This window comes from Rosa rugosa, chromosome 5 (assembly GCF_958449725.1).
Source record: "Rosa rugosa chromosome 5, drRosRugo1.1, whole genome shotgun sequence".
In the NCBI taxonomy this organism is placed as follows: domain Eukaryota; kingdom Viridiplantae; phylum Streptophyta; class Magnoliopsida; order Rosales; family Rosaceae; genus Rosa; species Rosa rugosa.
In genome coordinates, this window is record NC_084824.1 from 55076135 (window position 1) to 55091874 (window position 15740).

The window sequence follows — 15740 nt, forward strand, 5'->3', positions numbered from 1 at the left end:
TCAATCTGTTGTCACATGAGCAAGAACCATGCCCGGCTTCAATGAATGGCCAAGGACATATGGATAAAGATTTCAAAATTATCTCTCAATGAAGAAAAGTGATGCAAACGATTTGATGACATTCCACAGTAAAGAACCTAAATCCCACACAGCCACTACAAGAAACTGAAACAACAAAGAAGCTTGGTCTTTAGCAGTTGTACAAGACAATTTTATTGAATTCTAAAGACCAAGGAGGAGCTCTCTAATGCATCTCAAAACTTTCTTTTAGAATGCTAAGGCACAGGAAGGAAGTAGCTTGCTCATGAAGCCATACCACTTGGTTCACCATTACTGAATTTGCCTTTGTTTTTCCGAATAAGCTGGAGAGGAATATTCTTATTTTCCTCCTTAGTGAGCCTGAGGCGCTTACTGAGATAAAGAAAATTGTCGGCTCTTTGTCTGGCTATCTCAGCCTCCTCTTCAGGGGCAATCTCCCTTAAAACCACCGTCAGTTGGTGTTTTGGTCTCACTTTAATTCCATTGCCTTTACCATGGTAGGCCAGTCTCTTCTTGCTGAATCCCACGAATCCCTTTCCAATAGATGCCCCAGCTGTCAATTAGGAGAGAATCCATAATAAGGAGGGCAGAACTTTTAACACCATATAAATAGACAAATGAAACTTTACTTCAAATGCATTATTTACCAACAAGTAGCTGATCTGGATCCAACCCATGTTTATAAGTTGCATCTGCTCGAGCTGAGTAAATAGCCTGCAAAGAGTAGTTTCTTGAATAAAGTCATCCTGTTATAAAATATAAAGGGAGGGTCTGAAACACACACATTCAAGCATTAGACATTTTTTCATCTGTTAGTTAGAGTTGAGACTTGAGAGTAATCAAAGCATTAGTGTATCATGTACTTAAAGTCATTTCAATGTTCAAAATGCTGAATCATTCATACAATGTAATAGAGGAAAGTAATGTTCTTAAAGCGAATTAGTTGATCACAGGATATTGCACTCCTGTTCATATAGCACATAACAATTTAATAATATAAAAATCAATTAATTCCATTCACTCCTTGCCTTCAATACAAATGCTTTTTATATAACACAAATAACGTATACCAGGAATTTATTTCATTTAACAAGCTTTTGAACCAAACAAAGTGCAAAATGGCTGACTCACCTGATACACGGTTTTTGCAGCTTGCTTGTCTGTCACTGACAATTGTGACAACACATCTTCAACACGCATACCACGAACCAGTTTGCCAACCAGGTCGATCTTGTTAGGGTCCTGAGAAAAAGGGGGAAAGTTGAGAATAACCCCATACATAGAAGTTATTGAGAAGCCATTTAGGCGATGAAAGATCTTTTCTGTTTGAAGATCAAACAACTAAGATATAATTATCGAGTTTTATTAGCAGTCAACCTAAAGGCATAGAATCTACAAAAAGGCATCGGTCCCCTTGCAGCAAAGATTACACTACACCCACAGAATAGTAATAAGAATAATATGAAAGTAGTAGGTTCCAAGCCCCCTCTCCTAATCAAGCATCCTAAAGTAACTGAATCAGTCAACTCATCTGTGCTCAATACACAATAACCTTTCAAGGCATATATTTTCAATGATGTGCAGAACATTCATTTTTCTTTGTGGGAATGCATACTCTTCACAATGAGATGAGGAGAATAACTACGCTGAGTCTTGGGGCAGCAATGAGCTCTATAGTAAGATAGTCTTACTAATATTGCTTGGACATGCTGCATTTGCATTCCCACTCTCTCCATTCTCCAATTACATGGACAGACGAGCCTTGAGAAGATGACTTTCATTCAAACACCATATGGTGTGCTTGGCTAATCCATTGCTAGGCATTTACATAGTGCACGTATTCTGGTGTCACATTGCATTCAACGAATGCTATGATGATTACTAAAGCAATAATTGTTGTGATCTTGGATACAATTGTCCTCGGCTCATTGACAAAGGCAATTATCAGTTATCTATGTTCCCATGCCATCATTCTTTAGAAGTGAAAGGGCATCGGAGAGGACATGAACCTGGCTCCGGTCTCATTTTAAGATTGTCCTGCAACCAATATCAGTGGTGCAAAGGATAGCTTTTCTCAGATCGAGGGAGAGGCCATACATTCTTACTCGAGGAGGTTCAACGAGACCCATATTTAGTGGGCCAGTTGGTAGTCAGTCTAGAGTGCAAAAACGATGATGCATTCAAAGGAAATACAACTATGTCCCAAAACTAGAAGTGGGAAATAAACTTATTCTGAAACATATATAGTTACTTGTGCATAAAAATTTCCTAAGAGTGCAGTCCTATTCGAAGTGCCTATCTTTTGCCAAAAAAAGAAACAAACTTTGTGAGACCCTGACTCTTATAGAGAGCTACAGATGGTTACATGCATTGTAAACAAAAGCAAGTTTAAGTCTTGACCCAAAAACAAATGTCAACCAATCAAGGTTAGTTAGTGTACCTGAGTTACGCCCTTTAAGACATACTGAACTTGTTTCAAAGACGGAGGCGGTGGATTTAAGGTATTGGGAGACGGGACATTAGACGAGGAATCCGCAAGTAAGTTCCTTGAACTGGAGATTCCCTGCGGCGGTAGCAAAAGACAAGAGAAACTTAAGTGGGGGAGTGAGAATTGAAACAACAACAACAACAACAACAAGAATGACAAGAGTTTTACCGAGTGTTGAGAGTAGTGATAAAAGGGGCGCCGCAAGAGTGATTGTTGGGTCTGAGGAGTTGAAGTGGCCTCGAGTAGTGTTGCTTTCCCAAAATGTCGAGTTAGGGATTGTATACAATTCCTTTGCCAACCGACCATGGCTTAGAATGAGCTGCACAATAGCCTGAAGCGAATTAGAAGAGGAGGTCGCGGTGGTGGGTCGCCGCTGGCGGCGGAGGAAGAGAGAATTACAAGGCGCGCCTTTTGATCTGATATTCGAGCCACAAGGCTGGGTTTAGTGAATACTGAATGCTCGACTCGATTTTTGTTAAATTACAAACTGGACTCTCAATTTTAGTAAACTTACAAAGTGGACCATCAACTTTTCGTTCAATTACAAAGTTGACCCGTACTCCTTGAAACGGTTCGTTTTATACACCAGAGGAGTTTAGGCTTACTTTTTTTTTTTTGTTTTTTTTTTGTTTTTTTTTATAGAAATGAATGTTTATTCACATGAGAAACAAATACATTATATAAGTACGGGATTGTTCTGATGACAATCCAAAACCTAATATGAAAGTCAGGAAACAAAAGCACTCACTACTAACTAGCTGCGCTGCCTGTAACTTTCACGAAAAAACATACTTATAATTATAAATCGGAAGAAGTGGAAAAAGGTCTTCACTTCTCCTCACAGCTAAGCTAAGGTGGCCTCATTAAAACCTTGTTTAGATGAAACCCAATGGGAAAAAAAATCTAAACAGAGTAAAGAGTAGAGGCTTACTTGAAAAAGGGAATTTTTTTAGTCTGATAAAGTTTTAATGGAATGATGTTCTGAAAACTATATTGCAAAACGAAAATGTGAAATAGATTCTAAAACGTGTATGGTCGCATGTGGGTCGACCGGTGAGGTTGCCGTTTGGTCAGTAGGGTCTTCAATGAGTTTGTTGTTTGGTTGATAAGTCTTAGCGACTGGTTGCTCCTCTCCCTTTATAAAAAGAGAACACTTTGTAACTACAAGCTATCATCACATGCTTCTTCCCTGATCACTTAACTTAAGCAATGACTCCTTTGTCGTTTAGGGTTTAGGTAACCAGCCACCCATTGTTCAGTTAAATTTTACTTCTTTTATTACTCTAACCACCATTCATTGTTTAGTTTAATCTGCTGCGCAATCTTATACTCTTTTTGCCGATGAGCCGTGACCTCTTCGCTAGCTGGTCTAACTAATACCGTTGAGGTTATGACTTCAAATTTACGAGTAGGTGGGGTGAGAATAAAAAAAAAAAAAAAAAAAATTTGCAGTTCAATGTGTACTGAGAAACATATCTATAGGTAACACATTCAGTGCAATGAAAGGATATATAAGCAAATCAGCCACAAAGAACCAATTAATAATGAATTGGAAACTCGTTACAACCTCTTACCAACAAAACAAAAGAATAGAGAGAGAGACTTGTTACAACCCGATGCTAATTAGGCAAACAAAAACACTGCCTAAATGATGCAACCCAGATTAGTAGGCACCCAATTAATTACTATAACATACATTTTACTCTCATCATGATTCATGACAAACAAATACACACATGCAGTCACACACACACACAAATACACACTCAAGCTGTGAGACCTGATTGTACACACATTTGCAAAACTCAGTCGGCTCTATACTCTATCATCTGGTCCAGCAATCATGACCTGTCATTTGTCATTTGAAATATTTCTACATCAAACTTCGTACTAAGAGATTCAACTTCACTAGGGCAAGGGAAAGTTGATATTAAGTGGCAGAAAAAACTCACATTGCAATCAAGAGCATATTTCCTGGCAAGAAGTATTGCTGCATTTCTATCTCGCTCTGTTTCAAAGGTCAATACAAATGAAAGACCCTTCCTTGGTTGCCAAAACACTCCCTTGGCCACATTAGCAACATCACCTCTAGCGCCACATAGCTATACATAGGAAAGAGTAAGTGTAAACAGCCCTTCCGCTGTGAAACTAATGCATAGCAACTAATTATGCAAAGAAAGAGTAATTGCATCATGCTTCACAGTCATCTATACGTTTTAGTTTTTATTGGGAATGAAATAGATGTGGTAGTTTTCAAATAATCTATCCTTTATTAAAACATAGAGACCCTTACCTGCATCGACGAGGAATAATTTTCTCTAGACTTTGTAATCCATCCTCTACACAGCTTCATCCTCATCTTCCCCACATGAAATACATGAACAGAACGTGATGGATGATCACGCCCATTCATTTGTGAAATAACAACCTACAAAAATCATCACATATAAAGCTACATTAGAACTGAAAGAAGTGGCGCGCTAGGATAACCCATGTATCTTTTCATTTTTGGGGTTACGCACATGATGGTAAAAATAACAAGAAATGTATAAATTACTCAACCCTAAACCATACAACCAAAGGCTAGTACTTATAGTGTTCTACTACAACTCATTGTATAATAGTCATTATTAGTTGAGGCTCTAACACAAATGACACGTCAAGCAAGATTTGAATAAAAACCTTAAGCATGTGATAGCAAAGATAAATGCTAATCAGTTTGAATTAGGAGCAGATGGATATCGGCTTGAATCATTGACCAAAACACACCCAACACTTCACTTTCTTATTGCCCTGAAGATTCAAGCTAAATTTCTTGCTGGATTCTAATAATGAATACTAATAAGATTGTTTGGAGTGTAAATGACGCTTGAAGTCGTCACTGTGACCAATAGAACTAAGAAACCATTGTTTCACTGCAGTTGGTATGCATGAAGCTACTTATTCCAGCAGTATAAGAATCATCAAATAGTTAACAATGAAATAGAAGAAAGAAGTAGGATCTTACATGAAATTCCGTGTTAGATTTTCGCAAAAGTGTGTCTATGTAGCTTTCAAGTCCTGCAGCTGTTAAAAGTAATTAGATTTTTGTTTCATCTTCTCTAATACTATGGATAATCTGTAAGGTTGTGCAAGTCAAGAGATCAACTCAGATTACAATGAGAAAAGTAAATTGCACATCAATAACAATCGAGGTTAAACAGAAAAAACCAACCAGGATCAATTGGACCAGCAGTTGTAACTGTCACTTTTTGACCATTGGAAATAATGTCTGCACCCAAGGTTCTTCCAACATCAAAAGGCTCTGGAGCATAAGTTAATTTATTGGCACCTGATGAGATAGAAATTCAGCCATATAAGTTGGACATCATATAAAAAACTATAGCATGATTCAGATATTATTGATTATTTTCATATTATTGTGAAGAAACCCTGTACATGTGAAGCAACAACAGTTAAAATTTACAACCATTCTCTAAGAACAAGTAAACTTACAACAGGGCAAGCAGATAGGACTGTAAACTTTAGGAGTTAAAATTTCATTACTGAAGTAGTCATAGAGCAGTTGGAGAAAAAGTTTAAGAAGACAGTGAGGGAGAACAACCTGACCCTCACATGCTGCACATGCAGCCTCATCAAAGGGATAGAAACATTATGTCTGGCATTTTTAATTGATAAATGGGGGTATCGGAAGGAGATATTTCAAACCTATGACTCAGGACTACAGTGCTGATAGATTCAATTTTGCCATGTTAGATTACAAACCTATGACTCTCCGAACTATAGATACCATGTTAGATTGAAATTTCACTATAAAAGCCAAAGAGTTGTATCATTGGAATTGACCAAACAAAAACTTCCAGCTTGAAATTCTTTTGTAAGAGTTCAAATTTGATATATTGGTTGCATGAATACCTGAAATAGCTTCATTCCAGCTGCCATCTGGTGAAACACGATACCACTGGATTGAACAGTTCGAAAGCTGTGGAGCATTTTCTGAGCAAGGTTGGATTTGTAGATATGAACCTAGAGTTTCAGAACCAACCATAGCATATCCGCGAGATTTGTTTTCCTCTGCCCTCTTGCTCATTGCCAGCTGGGAAGAATAGGGAAATAAGGTAGGGCAAAATCATAACTTCTGGATTTCTGGAAGTTGCATAAACAATAGAAATATTGACTAAATGAAAAGGAAATGCTGTATCAGGGAATAATCACAAACAATTATAGGAAACAAATGAAAAGTATGCAGAGATCTCAGCCAATAACTGAGTCAATGAATGCATAATATTGACTTTATACAGCTTTCCTGGATAGTATTTAGCAGACAGAAATTGAACATTTAGCACAAAAAAATTAGCAGGAATAGAATTCTAAATGGCTCGAACGTCAGGGAACAGAGAGTCTTAGGTGCAGATAAAGGACCTGTAGTACTTGTTATGACAGTGACGCCTATGTGGATATCCAAAATGATACTGATATCAAATACTACTTGGAAATAAAAGACAACTTTGGAGATCTTTCTTCCACCTCATTCTATTAAAGATCCAACCCTCAATATATCTCCTACAGGTTCTTTAGGTCTCTTAAATAATGTTCTTTAATGCTTGGCATTTCTACAGCAGGCTCCAACAGCACTTTGGTTCTGCCATGAAGTTATTTGCTAAAACTTAAAGGTTCTAACATTCAAGTTTCACTAATTCAGAATTACTTGGGGATTTATCTGGAAAATAGAAGTACAGAAGCAAGTCATACAGACCAGAAAGAATATGATATATCTGAGAATATATCTGAAGCTAAGAATCTCTAAAATTGTACAAACCTCTTTCTGAAGCTTCACTGAAACTATGCATTTCTCTCGAATCTGTGTTCGTAATGCACGAAGCTCATGTTCCATGTCCATCACCTAAAGTTAATTGCATCAAGATTAATTATCTAATCCAAATATACAATTAGTCAATTAAACATGATGGCTAGTATGACTAGAATTAAATCACTGATCAGTAGGTGTTGCAATGATAAGAAAGAGGCAGGTCTACCATGTTGAAGTGAAAAAAAAAAAAAACCATTCTAGTTTATAAGTTATAGAAAAGTTGGAACACATAATGATGAATAGTTTTTCAATCATAAACTAATTAGTAGTGTAGTACTACTAGAAAGACAACTGAAAAGAAAAACATTTTGGACATTAAAAATTACATATTCTTCCATATATCCGGACTAAATTTGACAATTAAGGGATAAGAAAATACATTCTTTATAAAAGCAGGAACGAGGCTACATATGCTTCAAGTGTTGCTCTAATGGTTTATCAATACTAAAGCTGCTACAACACTAAAAATATGAAAGTTTGTAAACTGAAATCTTTGAATATGTAAGCGAGGCATATGCTGTATTAAACAGTATAATCTTAAAGATTATGCTCCTTTCATAGACCCACATGTAATGCTTTCAATTACAATTTACAAAGTCATGTATCAACTCAAACAAGTAGCATCAAGAAATACAAGCATAAACCAGATATTAAAAAAAGAAATCGAATTCAGAAAATAGCACAGCACCTTGCTTGGCTGATGCATCAATTTAATTCTCCTAGCTTCCTGGACCACCTCAACTAGTTCCTCCACATCCTGCATTTCCAAATACAAAATAAGAAATCATCAGTTCCCTTGATGTAGAATTTAAAGGTTCTTTTGATCACAATTTTCTCTGATGTGACTTCCAGATTCCATCACTATGAAAAGATGTAAAACATGGTGAGAAAAATATATGAAGGGCAAACGAAAAAAAAAAAAGGTTTAGTTTTGTAACTTCCTGGCAAGGCATGAAGACATACTGCCAAAAAAATCGAGAAAACCAATCTTCCAATTTGAAGACAAATAAGTAATTATCATTTAATTCTTCTAAATAAGTATTAGGTTAGAATAACTAGTCAATAACCGGCACCTAACCTAATACCATGTTAATCAGCAATCATCTTTATTTCAAGTCCATTGAGCAGCGTAAGTTTGTTTGCTCAATTTGTAGGAGAATGGTTTCTGAATTGGCTTTTCTGAGGGAAAACCCTTGAAGAGGAACCAAACGATGAACCATTACGATCCTTGTTCTGCATTGCAGGGTGGTTGGGGTGAGAACATCCACGGTTGAAACTTCTTGTGCGTGCGCATTCCTTTAGGGGCAGGATCTTGTCTGCCTAACCATTGTTTAAGTCATAGGACAACCTTTTTCCCTTTCCCTCGACAGATGGAAGGCCTTTAAGAGGTAAAATTTCCCATTAAGGCTTAGTTTTCAATTTTAAATCTCATGATTTGAGCACAGAAAACACCAGAGCTAAAACATACATCCTAAACGAGCACATCTTGAAAAGGGACAAGGGTCACTGTTTGCCAAGCTCGGATCCTGCTGATCAGGATTCAGGAGAGTGTCTAACTCTAAAGATGAGTTTTAGCATAGTACCAGCTTACAAACACATTGGCAGTCTGTGCTTCTTAGTTAGGGTTCAAGGATGAGATGTGCCCATGGATTTCTAATAATGGCCTAGAAATAACTTGTACTTAACCAGATACTGATAAATCAGATTGAATGCTTAAGAAACATTTTTTTTTCTAACTAAGCCTGCTATCCATAAAAAGCTGGCCCATCATTGAAAGAGGTAACAAGTCCTGTTGGATAAAAGAGCACTATACCGAATTCATACGAACCTGTTTTTTAGGATCTTCTGTAGTTCTGTTTCGTTCTTCAAGAGCCTCTCCAATTCTCTTGACTATTCCCCTCGCACTTTCGATTTCAGCACAGGCAAAAGATTTCTCTTGGCTAACCAGCTTTTTAGCATCTTCAGAAGTCTGTATATAAAAATGCAAACAAAATTAGAAACAATTTCATTTATCTTGAAATATAATAATTTAATGGGCGAGCTGGTACAATTTAGGTGCATCTGGAGAAAACTGAAGCTGAAGGAAGAGGGTAACTGAAGCTGGCTGTTCAGTTGCATGCATGTTTTCACAATTGAAACTCATTCACATCTGAATGCTTGATTGTAGAATTTTAAGATGCAACAGTTTCTATGACCTTTGTATTCTTTAGAGTCACTATAAATCCTTACAGAAATCATTTTCTAGAAAATACATATGCAAATTCCAAAAGGCATAAAGGACCTGTTTGAGAAAGCTGGCTAGCTTTTTCACTTCAAACTTGTCCTGAATCAATTCTCCTTCCTTTTGAGTCAACTTAACAGCTAAAGCCTCCACCTGCATCAAAGAAGACAGTTGGATATATGTAACCTTCCTATTCACAACAAAAGAAACACAATAACAAAGGGAAAGAAACCAAAAGTATAAGCAGTCTACATAATCAACTTTTTTTATATTGCTACATAGAGTTATCATATGTTCATAGGTCAAGTAATGCCTTTGTAAAGGAAAAAGAAAAAGAAGCTTTTCCACACTACATACACTAAACAAGTGAAAAGAAGTAGCATAGTCACTAAAGAAAGCAGGGGATGGATAGGAATACAACATGACAGAAGATAAAAGGTTTTCTGTGTTGGATGGAAAGGTGTTTTTGTTATTGACCTAGCAATTTGGTATACAATAATTCATACTGTAAAATTGCACTCCCAGATTAGCTTGTAAGCTTTCACGTAATTATATTTTATTCCCCTGCAGTTTCCTTGACAGAGAGAGAGGGCCAAAATTGAGAGGATGGAATTGCTGTTGATTAAGCAATTGGGGTTATATCTTTGTCTTGAACCAACAAGAACTATACCATCTCACTCAAGAATGTAGCAAAAGGCTGTATTATTTAGATCCTCTGTTGTCTGTGGGATTGCACAAGTTTACTTTTGATGTTAAACCAGGCCCTAAGAAAGCCCCATCATACATGGTCTACAATTTCCTAAGATACATCTGGACTTTGTTACAATAATATACCATAAGGCTGAAGTATACACTTGTTCAACCCACTTCAGATCCTAATTGCTGCCATTTGGCTTTCTCTATGTTCCAAGATTCAAATAATGAATTACTTTAGAACCTCGGAATGACAAATTTACAATGCACATCCTGGTCCAGATCAGGTGTATTTTAGTCAACAAATTGCAGCATCATTCATCACTTAGTCCTCGTATGAGCTTTTATGTGATTTCAGAACATGAGGAAACAAACCAAAGACAGCATATCATCTAACAAAATGCTGTACTCAAGGGTGGTACCCACGTAGAAATCATTTTTCTTCAGAAACATAATTATGATGAAAGTAAAAAGGACATCAGAAGCGCAAAGCACAAATGAGATGAGATCTAGGCTCTGGGGATTGTAATATTGAAAGGTCAATCGAAGTGTTCGGACTTAAGAGAGGACCACAATACTAATTAATATAATCTATCTCAATAAAATTGAAACAAGCAAAAGATCTCCGAACCACCAGACTGTCACCAATATAATTTGCTCATATTGGTTTTTGAAGAAACATAACATATACAAGCAAATCTGTTACAAGGCTACTTCCTTTAATTGTAAAGCATTTTTATAGTTGAAGTGGGTGAAATTCTACATATCCCACATTCTAGGGGCAGACTGTTAATATGAGCAAGGCAACTAAAATCAAAGTTCATGGAAAACTAACCATAGAAATAGCTTCCTCCACATCCTCCTTGTTTCTCCCTGCTAAAAGCCCTCTCAAATATTCCAATGCATCTCTCAGCTTCTTCAAAAGAACATGTCCCTCCAAAGAAGCCACTTCTCTAATTTTTGCCTGTTTTTTTTTTTTTTAAAAAAATGGAAGAGTGCAACTTGTCATCATTTTACTATTTGTATGAGCTTTAGTACATCTAGAATGAAAACTGATGAAAATGTAGGAAACCTCTTCAGACAATTTAGCAGCAGCAGCCAAGTTCTTGTCAAATTTACTGGCAAGGTCACGAACTGAAAGACGTTTATGCTGCTCTGACAGTTGGGTCATTTCTTCTTCAACTACCTCTTTTAAGGTTGGACCATCACTACCCCCCTTCGGCTCATCCAGAATCTGATTATCAGGTCCTAGTCTGTACTTTGGGAAACCATTAGAAATGAAGCTGACATCAGCTGAAACTGAAAGAACTCCCTCTGTTGTGAGATTCTCTTCGAATTCAGGACTTATCTTCGTCATTGCTTCAGATTGTAGTCCTCTGTCAAAGCCAAAACAAACTTAGACCTCAGCAATATTAACAAATATCAGATCTTCTTAACAAGAACCATCAACAGCAATTAATGAACAAAACAGCAGATGCATACATGTTCTACATCCCACTTATTCCCAGACTCTACCATGTCATGGAAGCCCAATCAAAAAAAAAAAAAAAGAAGAAAAAAGAAATAGAAAAATGAGATTCAGTCATCCATCTAGATCAGATAGTCTAAGTCACAACAATCATCTGTCCCTAGTTCCAAACCGAACCATCATTGTGAACTACATTTCAAAGTTTCTCCACACAAGATATTCTTCATCAAGTAGCACAAAAATTTCCGAAAAGGTACATTAAAGTAGAAACGTTATGCTAATCACTATGCAATATGAAGCTCACAAATGCAAATAAGAGCAACCCAGAACTCCAAATTTAGAACACATGCAACTTCATCCAGTAAAGCCTAAATCAAATACTTTCAGGATTCAATGCATGAACTAAAACCCAGCTGAGTATCCCCCAAAAAAAAAAAAAAAAAAACATAAATGCAGCTGTAAAATGTGTAGTTGTACTTACAGATCATAACAGAAAGTGTGACCAAAACAAATGCTGGTGGAAGCTTAAGAGATCCTCCTTTGTTTCTTGTTGTTCTCAAACATATGTGGGAGGTAGACACAAGAAAGTATAAGACAGCCCAGAAACAACAAGAGGAAGAAGCAGAAGAAGAATCTAAGGAAGTGGGTTGGGTACTGCTTTTCCAAAAGCAAAAAGAAAAAGGCTTCAAAATGGTCCCTTTTGTTCTTTTTACCTTCATCATCATTGTAACTCTCTGTAAAAAAGGGGTCACAAATTGAAACACTGTCCCCGCCCTGCTAGGCTCACGCGCCGGCCCCATCCACTGACTCCGGACCCACCCCAACTGCCAGGTTGGTACCCAACTCCACAGTGGCGCGTGACATCTTAGAGCGTGGGAATAGTACCATATGTTTGTCTCAGAATAATCTCAGATAATGTAGTTTTCTGATTGGACCGAAAAATAGTGTAAAGGTGGCAACTTTACTAAAACCCAGATAGGGGAGAGAGACTAGGGTTTTAGAATTAGCTGTCAAAATTGAAGCTTGATCATCCAAAATGGTGGTGGCGCTCAGATTAGGGTACCCAATTATCTGTAGATTGGTTTCTTCCAGGACCAAAAGTTTGGGTCTTGGAAATCTAAAACCCTCCAATATTTCTCTTCAGAATCAGTTGCTTCACAGACCCATCAGCTCAGAAATCTCAAAGCAAGCCAATTTCACAGTCACTTACCTCATAAACTCATGTGGGTTGTCCCCAGAAGATGCAAAGTTGGCAGCTAGTAAGGTAGAGTTGCAATCCCAAGAAGGAGCGGACTCTGTTTTGGCTCTTTTGAGCAGCCATGGCCTCTCTGAAACCCAGATCTCAAAGGTGGTTAAGTCACACCCAAGAGTCCTTGTAGCTGATCCTGAGAAAACCCTTTCACCCAAGCTTGAGTTTTTCAGCTCTGTTGGGCTCTCAAGGGTGGACCTTGCTAGAGTTCTAAGTTTTAATCCACATCTTTTGTCAAGAAGCTTGGAGAATCAAATTGTGCCCTCTTATAATTTCCTCAGGAATATGATTTCCAAGGAGAATGTTGTGGCGGTTTTGAAGCGCAGGTCTTGGATGTTCTTGGAGAATCATTCCAGGAATGTGATGCCCAATATTGAGGCTTTGAGGGAGTTGGGTATGCCCAGAACATGCATTTCTCTGTTGCTTGCTCATGACACCCAAGTGTTGATGCACAATCATGATGAGCTTGTTCAGCTTGTGAATGAGGTCAGGGGGATGGGATTTGATTTGAAGAAGTCGACTTTTGTTGTTGCACTGAGAGCATTGTGTGGGAAGAGCAGTAGGGCCATATGGAATCGAAATCGCGAGATTTACAAGAGGAGTTGGGGCTGGTCTGATGATGATGTTATCTCTGCTTTTAGGAAGAGCCCTCAGTGTATGATTTTGTCTGAGAAGAAGATTATGCGGACAATGGATTTTCTGGTGAATAAGATGGGATGGTCTGCATCAATGATTCCCACATATCCTGTAATTTTGTGTTTCAGTTTGGAGAATAGGATCATCCCGAGGTGTTCGGTTGTCAAAGTTTTGATGAAGAAAGGATTGGTAGATGAAAATGCGAGTCTGGCTTATGCGGTGCTGCCCGCAGAGAAGCAATTCTTGGAGAGGTTTGTGACCAGATATCTCAGCCAAGTGCCTAACCTGTTGAGTGTGTATGAAGGGGAACTTGATTTGCAGGATGTATGATCCTTTGGGTAGCTTCGAGTTCTGATTGGTGTTTGATGCTGCACTAACTCAAATACTCAATGGTAGCAACTACTTTTGAACTGTAGTATAAGGTTGTGCTGTTCAGTTAATGTTATCAAATGAGAGTTTCTAATTTCTAACAATTTACCTTTACAGTCCACTAAAGTTCTAAATGCTTTTCAAATTTACATTCTCTTTTTCTTGTAGCAAGCATGATTCTACATTTCTGTGCTATTTAGGTTTCTTCCTTAAGGAAAACTAGGACAAAATTGATTACATCTTCATCAACTAATGTGTCAGAAGATCTTAACAAAATCCAAATGAGAACTAGGAATGCCGTAAAAAAGGAATTGGGTCTAGACCAACATATATGTATACAACAGGCTATTCAAATGTTGCCGGAAGTAACTTCATTTGTTTTGAAAGGAGAAAAGAATTGACTGCAGCACTCTCAAGCATGCTCTTCCAAAATAATTTGTGAAGAGAACATAAGTCCCTTTTTTCTTTTCTAAATCAATAAAATTATGCTGTATGTATGTAGGATGCTAATGCAGTTTTCTCTTTTCAATTATACTCTTGCAGTCATTGGAGCGCTGGAACATGGCTGGCAGAAGTGTACGAAGATTCAATATCGGCCTTTGCACGGTCACCAGTTCATTGATTACAGTGAGTGTCACCTCGGCCAGTTATGGCTAAGGGTCTGATGGCTTTGCCATATTGAATAGAAGTCAAAAGAGTCGGGTCATATATTGGTCTCAAGTTAGAACACACGAGATAACAAATGTTTCTGATATACCACCTTCTATAACATATCATGTTTCTATTTTTAAGTTCAAATCAACAAATTGAGATCCATTGTTAGCGTCATGTTTCTCTTTAAGTAGCACCAGTCTTGCTTAGTTGATTATCCTGGGATATACATGTGCTAGAGTGAGGAACAAACTTTACATGCTTTACGCGAGCACCTAATCATAAAGATCTTACATGATCAGAAATATCGTCTTCAAGTGATTGGTCTGTGCACACAATTTGTGGTTTACCTATGATGAATCAGTCGCCGAAAGCCTTGGTGGCGGAAAGGATATTTCTTTTGTGCTATTGGGTTTCATAGTGAAAGCTAAAACAGTACTGTTTATTCAGCAAAGATCAATTTGAGGCTTCAAATAGATGACAAAGTAGGGAAGTGAATGCTGCAGCCGATTGTGTTGTGTCATTGGCTTCAATGTTGGAGTTCTCCCTGGACTGGGTTCATAACCCGCCTCCCTTCCCTTCATACCTTGTTATCTGAAGTTCTGCTCCCTGGTGAGGGCTTTGTTCATGTGGTTTTCTTTCGTTTTCTCTCTCTCTCTTTTGTTGTGATGTTTTCCAATATGGAGAAGTTTGTGGAACCTGGAGCTATAGTTTGTTTGATTAAAAGATATCGTGTAACAGGACCGATTCTACTTGAAGACTACAAAGCTTTATCGTCTTTACATAATGATCCTGGTATTTAGAATAGTTGCTTTTTAAAAGCAGAGAAATGTAAAGATCTACAGTCCAAAGCGTGGCATTTCTGTATTTCTGTCTGGTGGTGGAGAAATGATTTAGACGGACTACTTGGTTTTGCAATGAGCTGAAGATTTAGAGTTGTTCACAGGATACTTGATTCGCAATAAGCATTAATTCTGTCATGAACTGCAGAAACTTGGTTTTGAGAAGGCCATCTTATTATTGTATAAACAATCATAACAAATACACTGAAGGTGA

The 15740-nt window shown here is 37.6% G+C and overlaps 3 protein-coding genes across 5 annotated transcripts; 1 reads left to right on the forward strand and 2 right to left on the reverse strand.

The window, feature by feature from the left end:
- Nucleotides 1-99: 99 nt before the first annotated feature.
- On the reverse strand, nt 100-2990 carry LOC133709716 (uncharacterized). Its single transcript, XM_062135552.1, has 5 exons — nt 2696-2990; nt 2480-2602; nt 1171-1281; nt 687-753; nt 100-592 (listed from the first exon to the last, which is right to left on the reverse strand). The coding sequence occupies exons 1-5, from the start codon at nt 2831-2833 to the stop codon at nt 303-305; spliced, it is 729 nt and encodes a 242-aa protein (XP_061991536.1). The 5' UTR covers nt 2834-2990; the 3' UTR covers nt 100-302.
- Nucleotides 2991-4037: 1047 nt separating this feature from the next.
- On the reverse strand, nt 4038-12450 carry LOC133709444 (stomatal closure-related actin-binding protein 3-like). 2 transcript variants are annotated; one of them, XM_062135190.1, is made up of 13 exons: nt 12261-12450; nt 11384-11687; nt 11147-11275; nt 9679-9771; nt 9226-9366; nt 8086-8154; nt 7347-7430; nt 6443-6623; nt 5742-5858; nt 5535-5587; nt 4821-4955; nt 4480-4629; nt 4038-4375 (listed from the first exon to the last, which is right to left on the reverse strand). In XM_062135190.1, the coding sequence occupies exons 2-13, from the start codon at nt 11666-11668 to the stop codon at nt 4343-4345; spliced, it is 1470 nt and encodes a 489-aa protein (XP_061991174.1). In that variant the 5' UTR covers nt 11669-11687; nt 12261-12450; the 3' UTR covers nt 4038-4342. The 2 variants fall into 2 exon arrangements, with proteins under 2 accessions (XP_061991174.1, XP_061991173.1); XM_062135189.1 differs by having other exon boundaries at nt 5535-5593; nt 12261-12448.
- A 257-nt stretch (nt 12451-12707) lies between these two features.
- On the forward strand, nt 12708-14863 carry LOC133709445 (transcription termination factor MTEF18, mitochondrial-like). 2 transcript variants are annotated; one of them, XM_062135191.1, is made up of 2 exons: nt 12708-14086; nt 14577-14863. In XM_062135191.1, exon 1 carries the CDS (start codon nt 12816-12818, stop codon nt 13992-13994), a length of 1179 nt encoding a protein of 392 aa, XP_061991175.1. In that variant the 5' UTR covers nt 12708-12815; the 3' UTR covers nt 13995-14086; nt 14577-14863. The 2 variants fall into 2 exon arrangements, with proteins under 2 accessions (XP_061991175.1, XP_061991176.1); XM_062135192.1 differs by having other exon boundaries at nt 12708-14056.
- Nucleotides 14864-15740: the final 877 nt, after the last annotated feature.